General features: G+C 50.0%; 1 protein-coding gene across 1 annotated transcript in view; it reads right to left on the bottom strand.

The window, feature by feature from the left end:
• Window positions 1-15,000, bottom strand: part of syne1b (spectrin repeat containing, nuclear envelope 1b) — a 100,819-nt gene that overhangs the window by 35,404 nt on the left and 50,415 nt on the right. The window contains 29 exon segments of the mRNA XM_031580345.2: window positions 220-381; window positions 688-882; window positions 1,043-1,228; window positions 1,320-1,433; window positions 1,820-1,960; window positions 2,340-2,507; window positions 2,710-2,853; window positions 3,160-3,342; window positions 3,552-3,674; window positions 3,933-4,118; window positions 4,336-4,473; window positions 4,773-4,955; window positions 5,124-5,276; window positions 5,530-5,685; window positions 5,873-6,038; window positions 6,404-6,672; window positions 6,868-7,086; window positions 7,330-7,474; window positions 7,691-8,028; window positions 8,330-10,490; window positions 10,607-10,872; window positions 11,214-11,390; window positions 11,611-11,736; window positions 12,091-12,237; window positions 12,712-12,888; window positions 13,254-13,421; window positions 13,669-13,821; window positions 14,150-14,476; window positions 14,813-14,983. Coding sequence (XP_031436205.1) covers window positions 220-381; window positions 688-882; window positions 1,043-1,228; window positions 1,320-1,433; window positions 1,820-1,960; window positions 2,340-2,507; window positions 2,710-2,853; window positions 3,160-3,342; window positions 3,552-3,674; window positions 3,933-4,118; window positions 4,336-4,473; window positions 4,773-4,955; window positions 5,124-5,276; window positions 5,530-5,685; window positions 5,873-6,038; window positions 6,404-6,672; window positions 6,868-7,086; window positions 7,330-7,474; window positions 7,691-8,028; window positions 8,330-10,490; window positions 10,607-10,872; window positions 11,214-11,390; window positions 11,611-11,736; window positions 12,091-12,237; window positions 12,712-12,888; window positions 13,254-13,421; window positions 13,669-13,821; window positions 14,150-14,476; window positions 14,813-14,983 — 7,242 coding nt within the window.

Raw genomic sequence — 15,000 nt, 5'->3', positions numbered from 1 at the left:
CTTCACAGAAATCAAAACTTCTTCAACCCTCAGAAACAAATCAGCAGTGACAATGATGAGAAAGACTCCTTTCCCGAAGAGAGGGATTTGGAGTAGAATTCTGGTCCAAAGCCAATCAGACTAGAGATAAGGGTGAAAATCTGTCTTACATTTTATCTCCCTTTTATGTGCCCCCCCCGATGTTAAAGTCCTGATTGAACCTGCAGGGGGTGCTCTAACCTGGCAGTCCTCGAGCTGCTCCTCCACGTCTTCTTCTTCTGGGGTGGAGCTGAGGGCGCTGCGGGTGCTCAGCATCCATTGGTGGAGCTCGTCGGCCTGGGCGTGGCACTCTTCTAGGACCTCCTCTCGCTGCTGGCCCTCCAGCCGATGGCTCATCCTCTCCTAGGAGGACAGAGAGAGAGAGAGGATCAGCCCTCGGAGGACCACGAACCAGCCGCCTCATAGGACACACACAACCTGACCCTGCCATCTATTAGCTGTGGCCCTACCAGGTGTTTCATCATAGAGCTGCCATTTGTCTGCGTATGAATGAATGAGAAAGAGCGGATGAAAGAAATGGCATGTGTGTGTTTCCTGGGTGTGTAGGGGTATGTCTTTGTGTATGTGAATGAATGTGTGTGTCCATGCTGATGTCCGTGTCTCTGCCATGTGAATGCGTGTATTAGAGACAGTGGAGCTGGCCCTTGCCTCCAGGAGCTGGCCTCTGCCTGAAGCCTTGGTGCGGATGGTGGCCATCCTCTCGGCCAGCACCGACAGGCTGGACTGCAGGGCCAGCTGGTGGCTGGGGTCGGAGTCCAGCGCGTCCGACACCAGCTCCTCGGAGAAGCCGCTGTGGAGGGCATCGATTTCATCCTGCAGACTCTGGACCTCGTCCATTAGCGTCTGGAAGGATACAGAAAGTCATCACATTGTAATGTGAAACATTCGATTATGAAAAGTGAAACCTTCTCTGCAGTATTGCTGTACATTTCATTATGTGTGCGCCATTACTGTAATCCGCTTTATGCTGCTGAGCTGATAGATGCCCCACTCTCCTCCTCACCTGATGGCTGTTGAGCCGGTCGTCATGGCTGTTGAGCTGGTCGTCAGGGCTGTGGTCGGCCTCGAAGCCCTCCTGTCTCAGCTGGGCCTCCACCGTCTCCATCTTCGAGGAGATGGCCTGCAGGGAGCCCTGGTAGCGCTGCTGCCTCTCCAAGGCCTCATACAGGCTCCTTTGCTTCTCACTGATCTGGAAACAGTTTCATCCTCATGTTCACAACTACACTGTTTCACAATGGAACACATTTGATGGAATTCTGTCAAAAGCTTTGTTGACTCACCACATTCTTCAGTGTTTCCCAGGAGCGTTGCAGGTCATCCAGGTTGGCCACAGACTCCAGGGTGGGGTCATACAGCTCCTGCACAGTGGTGCGAGTCAGAGTGCCCCTACCCAGCTGGACGCGGGACACATCAACACAGGCTCACTCGCACACCCAGTAAACATCAATGTTTGTTTACTAAACAATTCAGTTCAATAAAGCAGCGCAGTAGAGGTGTGTGTGTGGTAACCAACATAGTACTGTGGCAGTTTACATGAGCAGTTTAGCTGATGAAACAGTTTCAAAACCTAATGGGGTTTGACTGTTCAAGTCTCATCAACTCAACATTTTATACATTTTATACTTTTTCCATTCAGACTCATATTCAACATTCACATGTTCGTTTCATACAGATACACATAAAAATAGACACATGACCAACATCCTTTTGGCATGAAACTGTAAGCTGTAAGCTGTGAATCTGTAAAGGGCCCGACAGGCTCTTCCCTGTGTCTGTGTACCTGGTAGAGAGAGGCGTCTGTGTAAGCGATAGGAGAGGGGGAGCGACAGAAAGGAGGAGAGGAGATCTCGCTGCTGGTGCCCTCCTCTCCAGACTCCTCCGTCACAGGGGACAGGAGGGTGTGACAGCGGCCAGCTGTCATCTGACAGGGCAGATGAGTGGTGCAGAGAGGAATGCATGCACACACACACAGGGATGAGTACACACACACACACACACACACACACACAGGGATGAGTACACACACACACACACACACACACACACAGGGATGAGTACACAGACAGAAAAACATTAGGACAGTAGGTATATTAGTGGCATCAAGACATGCAACCAAAAACCTTTTATCCATTGTCTTTCTCTCGTACACACACACATGCACACACGATATACAGGCTCACATAAGGGCACACGCACAGAACATATACATTAATATAATGACACCACCACTACACACAAAAACACACACACACACACACACACACACACACACACACACACACACACACACACACACCTACCATGACTACGGAGGGCTGTGCTAGGGAGCCTTTTTTGGACGGGTCCTCAGGGCCCTCGCTGACACTGAGCAGCATGCTGGCATGGCGAGCCTTCACTGTCAGCATCCGGCACTTGGAGTTGAGGGAGGAGATCTGCTCCTGGTACCCCCGGATCTTCTGGGCCAGCTCCTGTTCCAGGGAGCAGACAAACAGTCAGAGCATAAGGATGGCTCTGGATTTGGTATAATGTGTGCTGGGCATGAGTATGTGTTTGTGTTCGTTGTTTTGTTTTGTGAGTCTTAACTTTACATTTTTGTGCATGCAGGAAATTGTGCGTGTGTGTGTGTGTGTGTGTGTGTGTGTGTGTGTGTGTGTGTGCATGTGTGTGCACCTCGTGCTGCTTGATCTGAGCCTGCAGCTGTTGGATGTTGCCACTGGCGACAGGCTGGGCTTGTATGAGCCCGTGGGCCTCCTCCATCAGGCTCTGCAGGTGACTCACTTCCTGTTTATACTGCTCATGCTGCACCACGGCCTCCTGGGAAACAAAATTCATCACCACATTTTAAGAAAGCGCACAAAGCCCTTACTCACAAGTATAGGCAAGTGAGTATGCGTAAGAGAATACTACTCATTATAAAATACACCATGCCTCTGTTTAACTACAAACAATCAAGTCCAAAAACAATGTTTCCTGAAATGTCGGTGTAATTCCTACTAATTCACTGAACAGTGAAACTCAGACTGTGTTTACTACTTAATGTGTGAATAGCTGTGAGATAATCCACCACACTATGTGTGCTCCTCCAGGTGTACCTAAAGCAAGCCAGTGTGTGTGCTTTACCTGTAGGATGTTGCATTGCTGGATGGCGGTATGCTGCAGCTGGCTGGCCTCCTGCTGGAGGTTGAGGGCATTGCGGCAGATTGGCAGGCTGGTCACCGCCTCCTCAGGTACCCGCAAAGCGCTCTGGCACACCTGCACCTCCTGCACCTGCTGCTTGAAGCTCTCCATCTCCGATAACAGACGCTAGCAACACGGAAGACAAACCCCTCTCAGTCAACACAGCACACAACACCATCCACGGTCTTAGTTATAACCTGGCATCTGATGGATACAGTTCTTGTTTGCTACATTCTTCTATTAGTGCAGACAGACTCATCGTTACAGGTTAATGCATCTACACATTTCAAAAGCTGAATGTTGATCTATATGTTACAGTGTTGTGAAGCTGCTACCTGTCTGTGAGAGAGCTGGTCCTTCAGAGTGAGGCGAGTGAGTTCAGGGGAGGTGAGAGTGGACTGCACCTGTTCCAGAGACACCTGCAGATTCTTCACCTCACTCTCAAACTTCTCCATGTCCTGAATACAAAAACAGGAGCAAAGGGGTTTCCATTTAAAAACACATCCACCTTCCATCTTTAGCTTTTACTTTCTCTTAACTGCCATGGTTGAAGTACCACGGTGAAGCTTATGTTGAATTACTCACTAGATGCATGAAATCTTTCATTTCAAGTATAATAGTTTGACTTGAACTTATGGAGGTTTAGCTTTTGGGCATCAAGGATAGGGGTGAGATGTTAGGGGTCAGGGTTAGGGGTTTGAACAGGTTCCTGGTACCTCTGCTGCCTCCTGCAGGCTCTGTAAGCGCAAGCGGATGTCCTGCTCCAGCTGCTGGGTGAGGCGGCTCAGCTCGGACGCCTGCTGGCTCATGGACTCCACCTGCAGGCCCTCGGACAGGAGCTCCACCTTCTCCAGCATGGCCTCCAGGTCCCCCTGCAGCGCCCGTGACTCACGCAGCACCGACTACAGCAGACAGGTGTCAAGTGGTGAGAGTCAAACCTGAACTAGTCACTTCTTTAGTAACAGCCATTGAGTAACCACAGGCTCAGATTATAATTATTTTTTTTTTTTTTGCCCTATGTAAAGTGTCTTTGGGTACCTAGAAAAGCGCTATATAAGTTTAAAGTGTTATTATTGTTATTATTATTATTTACTTTTGTTTGTATATGTGAGGACTAACCTGGTACATTCTGATCTGTTCCTGGAGGTGGGAGGCAGAGCTCCAGATGACAGAGGCCTTCAGCAGGCTCTTAGCTTTATCAGTCCACTTCAGCGTGAACTCCAGCATCTCCTGGTACTCATCAGCATAGACATCAGCCTGAGGAGCACACCCACAGGGTAAATATCTATAGATACACATACTGTTAGTATGTATCATTTTTTAAGAAGTGCAACTACAATTTGTCACAACACACAGGAATCAAGCCTGGAATCAAACATCCAATTACAAAACCAAGCTGCATAACTACAGAATATCCCCAAATTAGACTGATTTCTCTATTTTAGCCATGGGTCCTCTAAAGAGCCACATTTTGTACTCTACACCAATTTGAGTCCACAGAGTGTAATCTGTTGTAGCCGTTGCTATGTGGCGGTCCCTCTGCGTGAGTGACGGACCTTCCTGAGCCAGGCTGCTCTGTACTCGGCCAGGCGGCTGGTGTGGTGCTGGATCTCCTCCAGTTTGCCGATGGCCTCGCTGAGCTGCTGTGCCAGCAGAGGATTCCTGCGGCCAAAGTCCTGCACTGCCATGGCCAGCTCTGACAGAGTCCTGCCGCAGCCTTCGAGCTCCATACACAGCCCCTGTAACCATAGTTACATAGTCTTACAAGTTACAAAATGGCTGAATTACATAACAAAAACATCCTACATGCATTCTAGTGGCTGTATGTTTCCACAATCTATCACGATCTCTTGACAGATTACAATGAACATATTTTTAGAACACACTAAAATGAGACATATGCATACTTTTGTTTCTTCTTTGGCTTGGGTGATGTCTGTGGCTTTCTCCTTCAGCAAGGTGGAGATGGCCTTCAGCTTATCGGAGATATCTTGGATCCTGGAGTCGAAGTTCTGCTTGATGTCTTTGCTCTTCTGGATATCTCTTTCTTTGGACTGAACCTGACATTAAAGAAAAAAAAAATAGACTATTTCAGTGATTTAGCACATAAAGTAGTCTTTGACAAAACAACAGCTCATATGCAGCACTAGATGATGTGAAAAAGCTTTGGTGTGACCCCTGTCTGTGGTACACATCTATAGTTGTTGTATTGCTCAAACCTGGCACAACGTCCTCTGCGTACAACTGGAAGGAACTCTGTAACGAGTGGAACGTGTAAAATCTTGAGGCATCAAAGTATCACAGGTATCTCACCTGATCCTCAATGGCACCTAGGGCCAGCGAGGACTCAGCCAGCTGCATGGAGATCTCCGAGGGCAGGATGGTGTACAGATCCAGGTATTTACTCTGCTGCTGCTCAGCGATCTTCTCCACATTCTGCTTGTGCGTCAACAGATCGCTGTGCATCACCTAAACGCCAAAGAAGAGTAAGGTTTCACATGTTGAAGGTCTAAAAGAAAATATATTCCCAATGTTAAAGGAAATATGTCAAAGTACTTGGATTATTGATGAAATTCAAATTAATTACAATGAAATCAACATTCAGAAAGGCTCATATCGATAAGAACTAAACAGCTACGACGTTCAGGTGACTGACCTCCAGCTCCTGCAGGAGGAGGTCCAGGTCAGCGATGGGGTTGAGCAGAAGCTCTCTAGACTGGTGGATCCAGGTCTTCACGTGGCTCAGCTCTCTCTCCACTCCCTCTCTGTCCTTCAGCTCCTGCTGTACTCGAATCAGATTGGTCCGTGTCTTCTGAAGCAGACTGGAAATACAATGGGAGGGGGAAGACGGATAGAGGCAAGTTTTGATTAAAGAATACAGCCATAAATACTATTGCCAAACAATACCTTCAGCTACAAATGCTGTTAACGGTCAACTGTTAATAACTTAAGTCAGGTCAGTTATGTTACATGTCACCACTGTTAGTCATCGGTACAGAGGAACCTCAGGTCAGGTCAGCTCTGTTACATGACATCATAGTCACCTGCCTTGTATGTGGTACTTTAATAATGAACAGATCATCACTTCTATCTGTTACAAACAGTGAAAACTGTTAGCTGTATCTCTTATTCACATAAGCCATCAGAAATCCTACCTATCAACTGTGTTGTGTGTCAAGCTGCTTACCCATCCAGCTGCTGCTGCAGGGCTCTGATGTCGTTGAGAGCGGGCAGCTCCTGCTGCTGGGCTGCCAGGGTGGGCCCCTGGGGGCCGTGGAGCATGCTGAGGGTGTACTGCTGCAGGAGGGTGATGGCCGACTGCTGGCGCTCCACGTCCTGGCAGAGCACCTCCTGCTGCTCCTGCTGGGACTGCAGCGTGGCCTTGCTGGCCTTCTCCGCTGCACACTCAGGGAGACGGTTCTGCAGCTCATCCACCGCAGCCCTCATCTTTGTCATCTGAGAAATACACAGAGGAGCAGCTATAGACTACTGTGCTACTCAACACATAAAGTTACAGAGAAATGTCTGGTTGTGATGGCTGAGTAGGAAGCTATTTAAATTTGTGGTGACCCAATTCCGTATATGGGAGGGGTATATCATCATATTGTGGTTGATGATTATTCTACTGGTCTTGCACTTCTAATAGGCTACCTTGTCTCTGAAGGTCTTCCACTCTTGTGTTGTGTCCTCTAGCACCCTCTCCTGGGCACGGGCCACACTGCGCAGCCGTGTCCAGCGCTGCCACACGGTGGTCATGGAGCGGCTGATGGTGGCCTTGCTGGCATCGCTGCCAATCAGCTCCAGCTGAGACGCCTGCTCCTCCAGTTCAGTCAGCTTATCCTGGAAGCTGTTCACCATGGACACGAGAGACTGCAAAGAAAAGGAGGGGGTCACTTAACTATAATTCTGATGCATCTCAAAATGTAGGGAAATAATATGATGCCCTTAATTTTTATTTATTACAAATCATCCAAAAAGAAAAAAAAAGGTAAGAGGTAAAAGTATGCACAGTGATTCAGTTATCACATAATCAAAAAAGAAGTACTGATGCTTTCTCCATCTAAAGTGTTTTCATCATTGAGGACATCATTTCTATAGCAAATCTCTCTTCACCTTGTGACTACGGAGCTTTTCCTCTGCTTCCTGTGCCGTAGCAGCCTTCGCTGTGGAAAACTCAGTCAGCTTCACCTCTGCTTCATTCATCAGCTCAATGACTGTCTGTCGTGCCTCTTGATAGGCAGTCCACTGGGCAACACAGCTGAGGAGAAAAGGAATATAATCTACTGTTAATTTATCATTTCAGAAAATGTATCTCCTCAACATATCAGAGGAGCATTTGGAAAGGCACTATTCAAAGTAGATCAAATATGACTCCAGATCTTAATCTGTTATTTTGAAACCACTTGGATTGCATGAATACAGCTAGAACCTTCCGGATTCACTATGTGTATGGTGGTTCAGTGTTCCTCCACACCTGTTCAAGACGTCCTGGTGGCTCTGCAGCTGGTCGCGCACCTCCACGCCCCTCTGCTGGGCGGACTCCACGCTCAGGCGCAGCTGCTCGCCCGCCGAGGGGTTGACCAGCTTCTCCAGCTGCGGAGGCAGGTCCTCCAGCTCCTGCAGCACGCACAGGAAGTCCTGCTCGGATGCCATGATGTCCTCGTGCTGCCGCAGACACTCCTCGTAGTTCTCCACGTCCACACCGAGGCTGGCCTGCTGCAGGAAGCTCACTGCATCCTCCAGCCACTCGCAGGCCATCTGCATCCGGGAGTGGTACTTCTGGCACAGCACCAAAGCCTGCTCCAGTGTAATCTGTGGGGTACAGAGATAAATAAATAATATTTATTTATATTTATTAATAAAATATTTGCTGCTTCTAATAGCCTTCTTTATTAACTAACTCCCCCAAAATAAGAAGTCTTGTCTAAAGAAGTGATGCTACAGATTCTCAAAAAGAAGTTCCAGACCAGACCCCTCAAATCTGGAAGGTTGGCTTCACATATTCAGACAAAAAAAAAACATTTTCAGATCACACACTAAAATCAGAAAATGCTAAAGCTAATGTAAGGCTGAAACAAAAAGCTGGAAGGGGCTCAAATGACACACTAGTTACCTGTTTGGTAGTCAGAGCCTGTTGTACGTCTGCTTCCAGCTTGGCCATCTCCTGTAGGCTGCTGTCCACATGGGCAGGGACCAGCTCATTGGCACTGGTGTACTTGTGCTTCTCTCTGGTACTGAGCGCCATCACAATCCTCAACCTGGACTGCACCTCCTCCTGCATGATCTGCTGCTTCCGGATCTCCTCCTGCACCTTCTCCACCTTCACGTCCACGACCACGGCGCAGCCAAGGTCGTCTCGGACCTGCTGGAGCCAGTCCAGCGTCCTCTTCACCTCCGTCTCAAAGTCCTTACTCTGCACAAAGCGGCTCTCGCACTCCACGATCAGCTCCCCGACAGCGGCCTGTAGGGAGTGCAGCTCTTCCTGCCAGATGATAAGTTGTTGTCGGGACGCCTCATGGGCGGCCTGGTCCATGTGAGGAGCCAGGCTGTCCATCTGCTCCCGTAGGCGGGACAGGTGTGAGCTGGCTCCTTGCAGGCTGGCAGCCAGGGAGTGGTAGTTCTTCAGCCTTTCTTCTGCCGACTGGGTCTCGGCGTTCACCTTGACCAGCTGCTCCTTGGTGGCCTTCAGCTCCAAGTCCACCTGCATGGCCATGGCGTGGTGGTCCTCGAAGGACTCCAGAGTGTCGTCTAGGTGTTCCACCCTCTGTTCGATCAGCCTCTTGAGCCCGTTGTAGAGACTGACCAGCTGGGTCATTTCCTCAGACCTCCAGGGTTGACCCGTGCTACGGAAGCCCTCCTTCTTCTGGTTGAGTTCATTCACTGCTGAGCCTAGGTTGATCAGTTCATCCTGCAGTGCTTTGTAACTGCTCTGCAAAGTAGTCACTTCCTCTGTCCTCAGGCCTACAGTCTGCGTGCCTAGGCTATGAAACTGTTCCTCTAGCTCCTTCAGAGCTTTGTGTGTAATCTCAATGAAGGAAGCGTACTCCTTTCGTGCGAGGAGTGCCTGCTGGATTTTATCTTGCTTTTCTTTGGCTAAGGCCAAGATGTTGTTGTACTGTTGAGGGAGAGAATTGAGTTTCTCATCCAAGTAACTGTGGTTGACCTCGCTCAGAGTGGGCAGGATATCCTGACCTGCTCTCTGGACGTTTAAGAGAAGATTTTCATACTCCACAGCCTGTTCCAGTATCTGCTGATACTTTGTGAGCTGTCCGTGCAACCCTACATCTCCATTCATCAGATTAATCTCTGGGAAAGTCACAATATCAGCCTGCTTCAACCACTGGCAGGTCTTCTCCAAATCTGCGGTGAAGTACTTCCTGGTGGCCAGAACTTTCTCAAGCTCCTGCAGACGCTGACTGCACTTCTGAAGAGCCACCTCAAAGATGGTCTGCAGCTCCTGCAGCTTGGCCAACATCTCAGCCTTCTCCTCCTCTGTGGCATTCCTCATCAGATCCCTGCCCTGGGCCCAGAGCGAGGTCAGCTCACTCTGATAGGCCTTCAACCGGCTCTGGATGTTCCTGCATGACCTGACCTGCTTGGAGAGGTCGTCAGGCAGGAGAGCGATGAACTCCTCCGCCAGGGCCTTCTTCTCGTTCTGCTGGACCCAGGAGATGGCCTGGCCCACCGCCTGGAGGAACTGCGTCCTCTCAGTGAACGCCTTGCTCAGGTGCTTCCTGCGCTGGCTCACCTTCACACTCAGGGACTCCAGCTCTGCCTGGGTGGCGGCGATAAGCTGCTGAAGCCTCTGCCTCTCGTTCAGGCCCAGGTTGGCCAGCACCCGGTCTGCTTCTGTAATGGCCTGGGCCAGCATGAGCTGTTTGACCTCCAGCTCGCTGCAGATGCTCAGGTGGTCGAACAGGAAGCTCTGGGCCAGATCTGGAGGGGGGCTCATCTTCATCGCTTCAGCCAGGGCTGGCTGCTGCTCCTCGGCCCAGTCTCGAGCCTCCCGCAGCCGGGCCTCCACCTGGGCAAGCTCGTCCAAGGTGGCCATGGAGTCCTGGATCTTCTTCTCAATCAGGCTCTCCAGCTGGGTCCAGCGCTGCTCAAAGTGGCTGATCTGCTCCTTCACCAGCTCCTTGTCATCCAGGTTCAGGTGCTGGATCACTTTCTGGCGCTGTTCTTTCAAGTCCTCCAGGGTGCTCTTCTTTTCCTTAAGGGTGACCGCTAGCTTTTTAAGTGCCTCAAGGTGGTCCAATGAACTTTCAGCATCCGTTCTGAACACGTAAGTAAAAAATATAGGTCATGACTTGATGAACGATGAAGCTTTTCCACCGATTATTTACAAAACTTCCAAAATACAACAGAACGTGAAGCAATATGCTATGCTTACCTTGCCAGGCTGTCCCAGTCCTTCGTGACCTGTTCAAACAGGGCCTCCATGGCAGTGATGCAGTCGTGGTACTCCCCCGTCCTGCGCAGGTCCTCCTCCCTCTGGCCCTGCAGCTTGTTGGCATGGTGGCACAGCTCCAGCCAGGAGTGGCTGAGGCGGCTGATCTCGGTGTGCTCCGAGGACTCCCTGCCCTCGGTCAGCTTCATCACGTTCTCCGTCATCCTCGTCAGGGTGGTCTGCCGGCTCTGCAGCTGCTGGCTGAACTCCTGCAGAGTTGGAGAAGACAGACCACATTTTACATTTCACTTCTAAATTTAACACCTAACTAGTCTAACAGGAACACAAATACCACTAGGTGGTTTTTGCCATTCCGCAGACTACAAACTTGTCGTTAAAAGGATGTTACCACACATCCTCTGCAGTGTATGCCCTGAAGTAAGAGACTATACTGTTATTAGTGACATTTTTCACAGCACCTTGCAAACCATCAAGTCCTTTGTATGCTCGTTATTTCAGGCAATTATTCAACCTTTCCCTGAGAAAAGTGTTATCATTTGATTACAACTGATCTTTCTGTCTCTGCTTGCGTTAAAGATGTGCTGCCTACCCGGGCCTGGTCCAGCATGTTCTGGGTGATCTTGGGCTCCAGCTCGGCCGGCCTGCGGGTGAGGCCCTGCAGCTGCTGCTCCGTGTCCTGGAGGAGGGAGGCCAGCTCCTGCTTCTGATCTAGGATCTCCCTCCAGCCCTCCGACAGCTCCTGCGCCCTCATCATGCGCTCCTCAATCTGCCCCACCACAGGCCAGAGCAACAAACAACAGCATTAGCAAAGAACACAAACACAACAGCATTAACAAACAGCACAAACACAACAGAATAAACAAATGTTGCCACATGGTTAAATAACTTTTGCCAAAGGTTAAGATCAGAACAGAGGTCGACTCCTAAAAGAGGAGAAATTAGGATTAGGGATACATTTTGGGCTGTGCATTAAGATTCAGACTCACTGCGATTTTGATCTGCTGAATCTCAGCTGCAGCGCTCCTCACGGTCTCATCTGACAGGTCACACACAGAGCACACCAGGTCCAGGTATGTGCTGGCCTGCTCCTGCACCGCCCTGAAGTGCTTCACCTGAGGGGTGGTGCACAGGTGCGTCACATGAAAAGTGCAAAAACAAAGATTTTGGCATTAGCACAGAAATTGATTATCTCATTAATCTGTCACGATCTGAAAACAACTGACGACATATAACGTATGTGCGTTTGCTGTAGTCGTTTACTGCATTATTACTATTAGTATTCCTTTATATCCATCCTCTTGTCTTATTTTTTCATTACTTTCCATTTTTTTAATTCGTTTTTATTTATACATAAAACCAAAAAATAATGTTACTTATGGTGATATGACTCTAAATTCATGCACCTCAGAAAACAGCTATACCTCAATATTCCCTGAATATTGTAATGGAGGGCTCGTGACTCTGACCTGTTTGAGTGCCTCCTGTAGGCCGTGAGGGGGTAGTGCATGCAGCTGCACCTCCTGCTGCACGGCAGACAGCCAGGTCTGGCACTGCTGCAGCGTGTCCTGGTGACTCACGTGCTTCTGCTGCTCCCGCTCCAGACTCTGGTACAGCTGCACACACACACACACACACACACAAAGCATGATGTCACTGCTGGCCACACATAAACAAGCAAACACACACACACACACACACACACTCACAAAGCATTATGTCACTGCTGGAAACACACACACACACGCACGCACACACACCACTTGCACAACCCTGGAGTAAACCTTGGTTTTCACACGTTGCAGCCCAAACAGAAGTGACAGACTTTCTGAGGCACAGACTGGTGCTCACCCGTTGGGCACACAAACACACACACACACACACAGAGACTGGTGCTCACCCGTTGGGCACACAAACACACACACACACACAGACTGGTGCTCACCCGTTGGGCACACAAACACATACACACACACACAGACTGGTGCTCACCCGTTGGGCACACAAACACACACACACACACACAGACTGGTGCTCACCCGTTGGGCACACAAACACACACACACAAACACACACAGACTGGTGCTCACCCGTTGGGCAGTGCTGCAGATGGCAGAGTAGCTGTCTCTGGTGCCCTGCTGCTGGGTCTGGACCTGTTGCCCGACCCGGGGCTGGACTGTCTCTGGGCAGCCGCTGACCAGCCCCTCTCCCCTCTCTCTCAGGGCGTTCAGACGGTCCTCAAAACCAGCAATCTCCTCCATTATGGCCTACGATCATATGGGCGTTGTCATAGTCAATAACGGGGTTAAGGTCTTCAGTTTGTTTGTTTCTTTAACACTGTTAGTGCTTGACAGTACAGTAAAGTGGTCATCTGAAGAGTCAGTGCACTGAGAATGTGATACAGCAACACAGACACAATCCTGCACTTCCTGACTGATTCTACTACTTCTACACGTGCTTTGCTAAGGAAGCCATGTACAACCACTGGACACTCCACTTCAGATGTTCTCAGCCAAAAATGTAAACATTCTGCATCTGTTGACTTCACAAAACCAGACCAGTAAACAATGTCCATTCGTAAGCATGAAGTTCAAGAGGCCATGAATGTGGTCCAGATGTGTCCTGAGCTCACCTTGTGCCTGGCCAGCTGTTGGGTGGCCGCCTCCAGAGAGCCGCTCTGCATGGAGTCGCCCGTCACCTGCCGGCTGGACATCTGCAGCAGCCAGCGCTCCACCTCCTGCAGCTCGCTGCAGTAGTCCTCATGCTCCCGCACGCGCTCCGCCAGGCTCTGAACACGCGCCTGAACACACAGAAATGCACAGGGGAAACATGTATGCGTTCACTCATCCACGTGCCTATGAAACACACACACACACACACACACACACACACACCGGTTCAAACGTCTCATATCCAGGCATCTCGCTTCCACACACCACAGTGACTACTCAAATGCTGTTGGGGTACACCAGCAGCCACGGTTGTTGCAGCGCTGACAGCAGAGGAAGTCAGAATGAGCTTCGTGCTTTCAGAGTGAGCACACCCACCTTGGATGCGGAGCAGAGTTCGTTGTAGTCAGCCTGCAGCTTGCCCATGTTCTCGCTGATGGTGGGGTCCTTGACTGAGTCCAGCAGGGCCTCACCCCGCTCCATCACGGACCTCATCGCAGACTCGTGGGACAGGACCGTCTGCTGCAGGGTCTACAAACAGGAACGTGTCACGTCAAAATGGTTTCACTCTTACTCACCCTCAGTACATAAACAAACACTGAGACAAAGAGGGATTAGGTAAGCCTTGTGGATAAGACCTGGGGTCACTCTTATTTACTTAAAGGTGCAGTCCTTGATTACAATCCATTACACTTTTCGAATTCAGCAAAATTCTCATTGTAATCCTCTAGCTGTCAATCAGCCAATCAACATGTTGCGTCAGGAGTATGGAAGGGAAGGGTGTAATTGAGACCCTTCGCCAGAACTGAGGACCTTTAAGTAAGGGTAGGCTGTGGACCGCAGGCTGGGTCCTACCCACCTTGTACTTGGCCAGCTGGGCCTTCCTCTGGTACAGCTCAGCCTTGGGCTCCAGCGGTGCCCCCAGCAGCGCCCGCGTCTCACACGCCCACTGCGCCTGGGCCTTGTACTTGTCCAGGAAGTCCTTGGATAGCTGCAGGCTCTTGTCCAGCGTGCTGAGCTCCTGCCTGATGGACCCCACCAGCTCCTCCTGCTGGGACAGACGCGCCGACACCTCCTCCCTCATCTGCTCCGCCTCCTGCTCCTCCAGGAAGGCGGCCGCACGCTCCGTCTTTTCCCGCATGGCCGCGAGGAAGCCGCGGCCCCGCTGCACGTCCCCTTGTAGGGCCTGCCGCAGACCAGGAAGTAACCTCAGTTAGACGCATCAGCTGCTTCCTGCACTCTACTAATAACACATCTCTCATACTGCAACAGCCACTCATTGTTTCACTCTGAGGTGATACTCTCATTACAACCTGACAGAAGCCACGCAGAGAACAGAAAACACTACACTTCAAAAAACACTCCAAGAACAAAGTACCAAGAGTAAGTTATCTTTGAAAAATATATTTCCCTCATTGATTCCACTGTTTAGTGTATTATGTGTTGTGTTTCTAATGCAATGTGTGTCAACCTGAGCAGGCTTGGCAAGGTTTGGGCATGTTATCTTTGGTCTCTTACGTACCTCTAATTTCTTCATTTTCCTCTCCATGGCAACCCGATCCACGACATCGATGCTGATGGACACGCTGCTGAAGTTCTTCTGTGCCGTGCTCAGCCAGTCTGAGAACGTGCTGAACACACTCTGGGCTTCCTCTATACACGACACCTCTTCTTTCAGCTGCTTGATGGTCTCCTACACAGACAGCAGAG

This window comes from Clupea harengus, chromosome 14 (genome assembly GCF_900700415.2).
Source record: "Clupea harengus chromosome 14, Ch_v2.0.2, whole genome shotgun sequence".
NCBI classification, from domain to species: domain Eukaryota; kingdom Metazoa; phylum Chordata; class Actinopteri; order Clupeiformes; family Clupeidae; genus Clupea; species Clupea harengus.
This window is presented reverse-complemented; position numbering and strand designations above follow the sequence as displayed.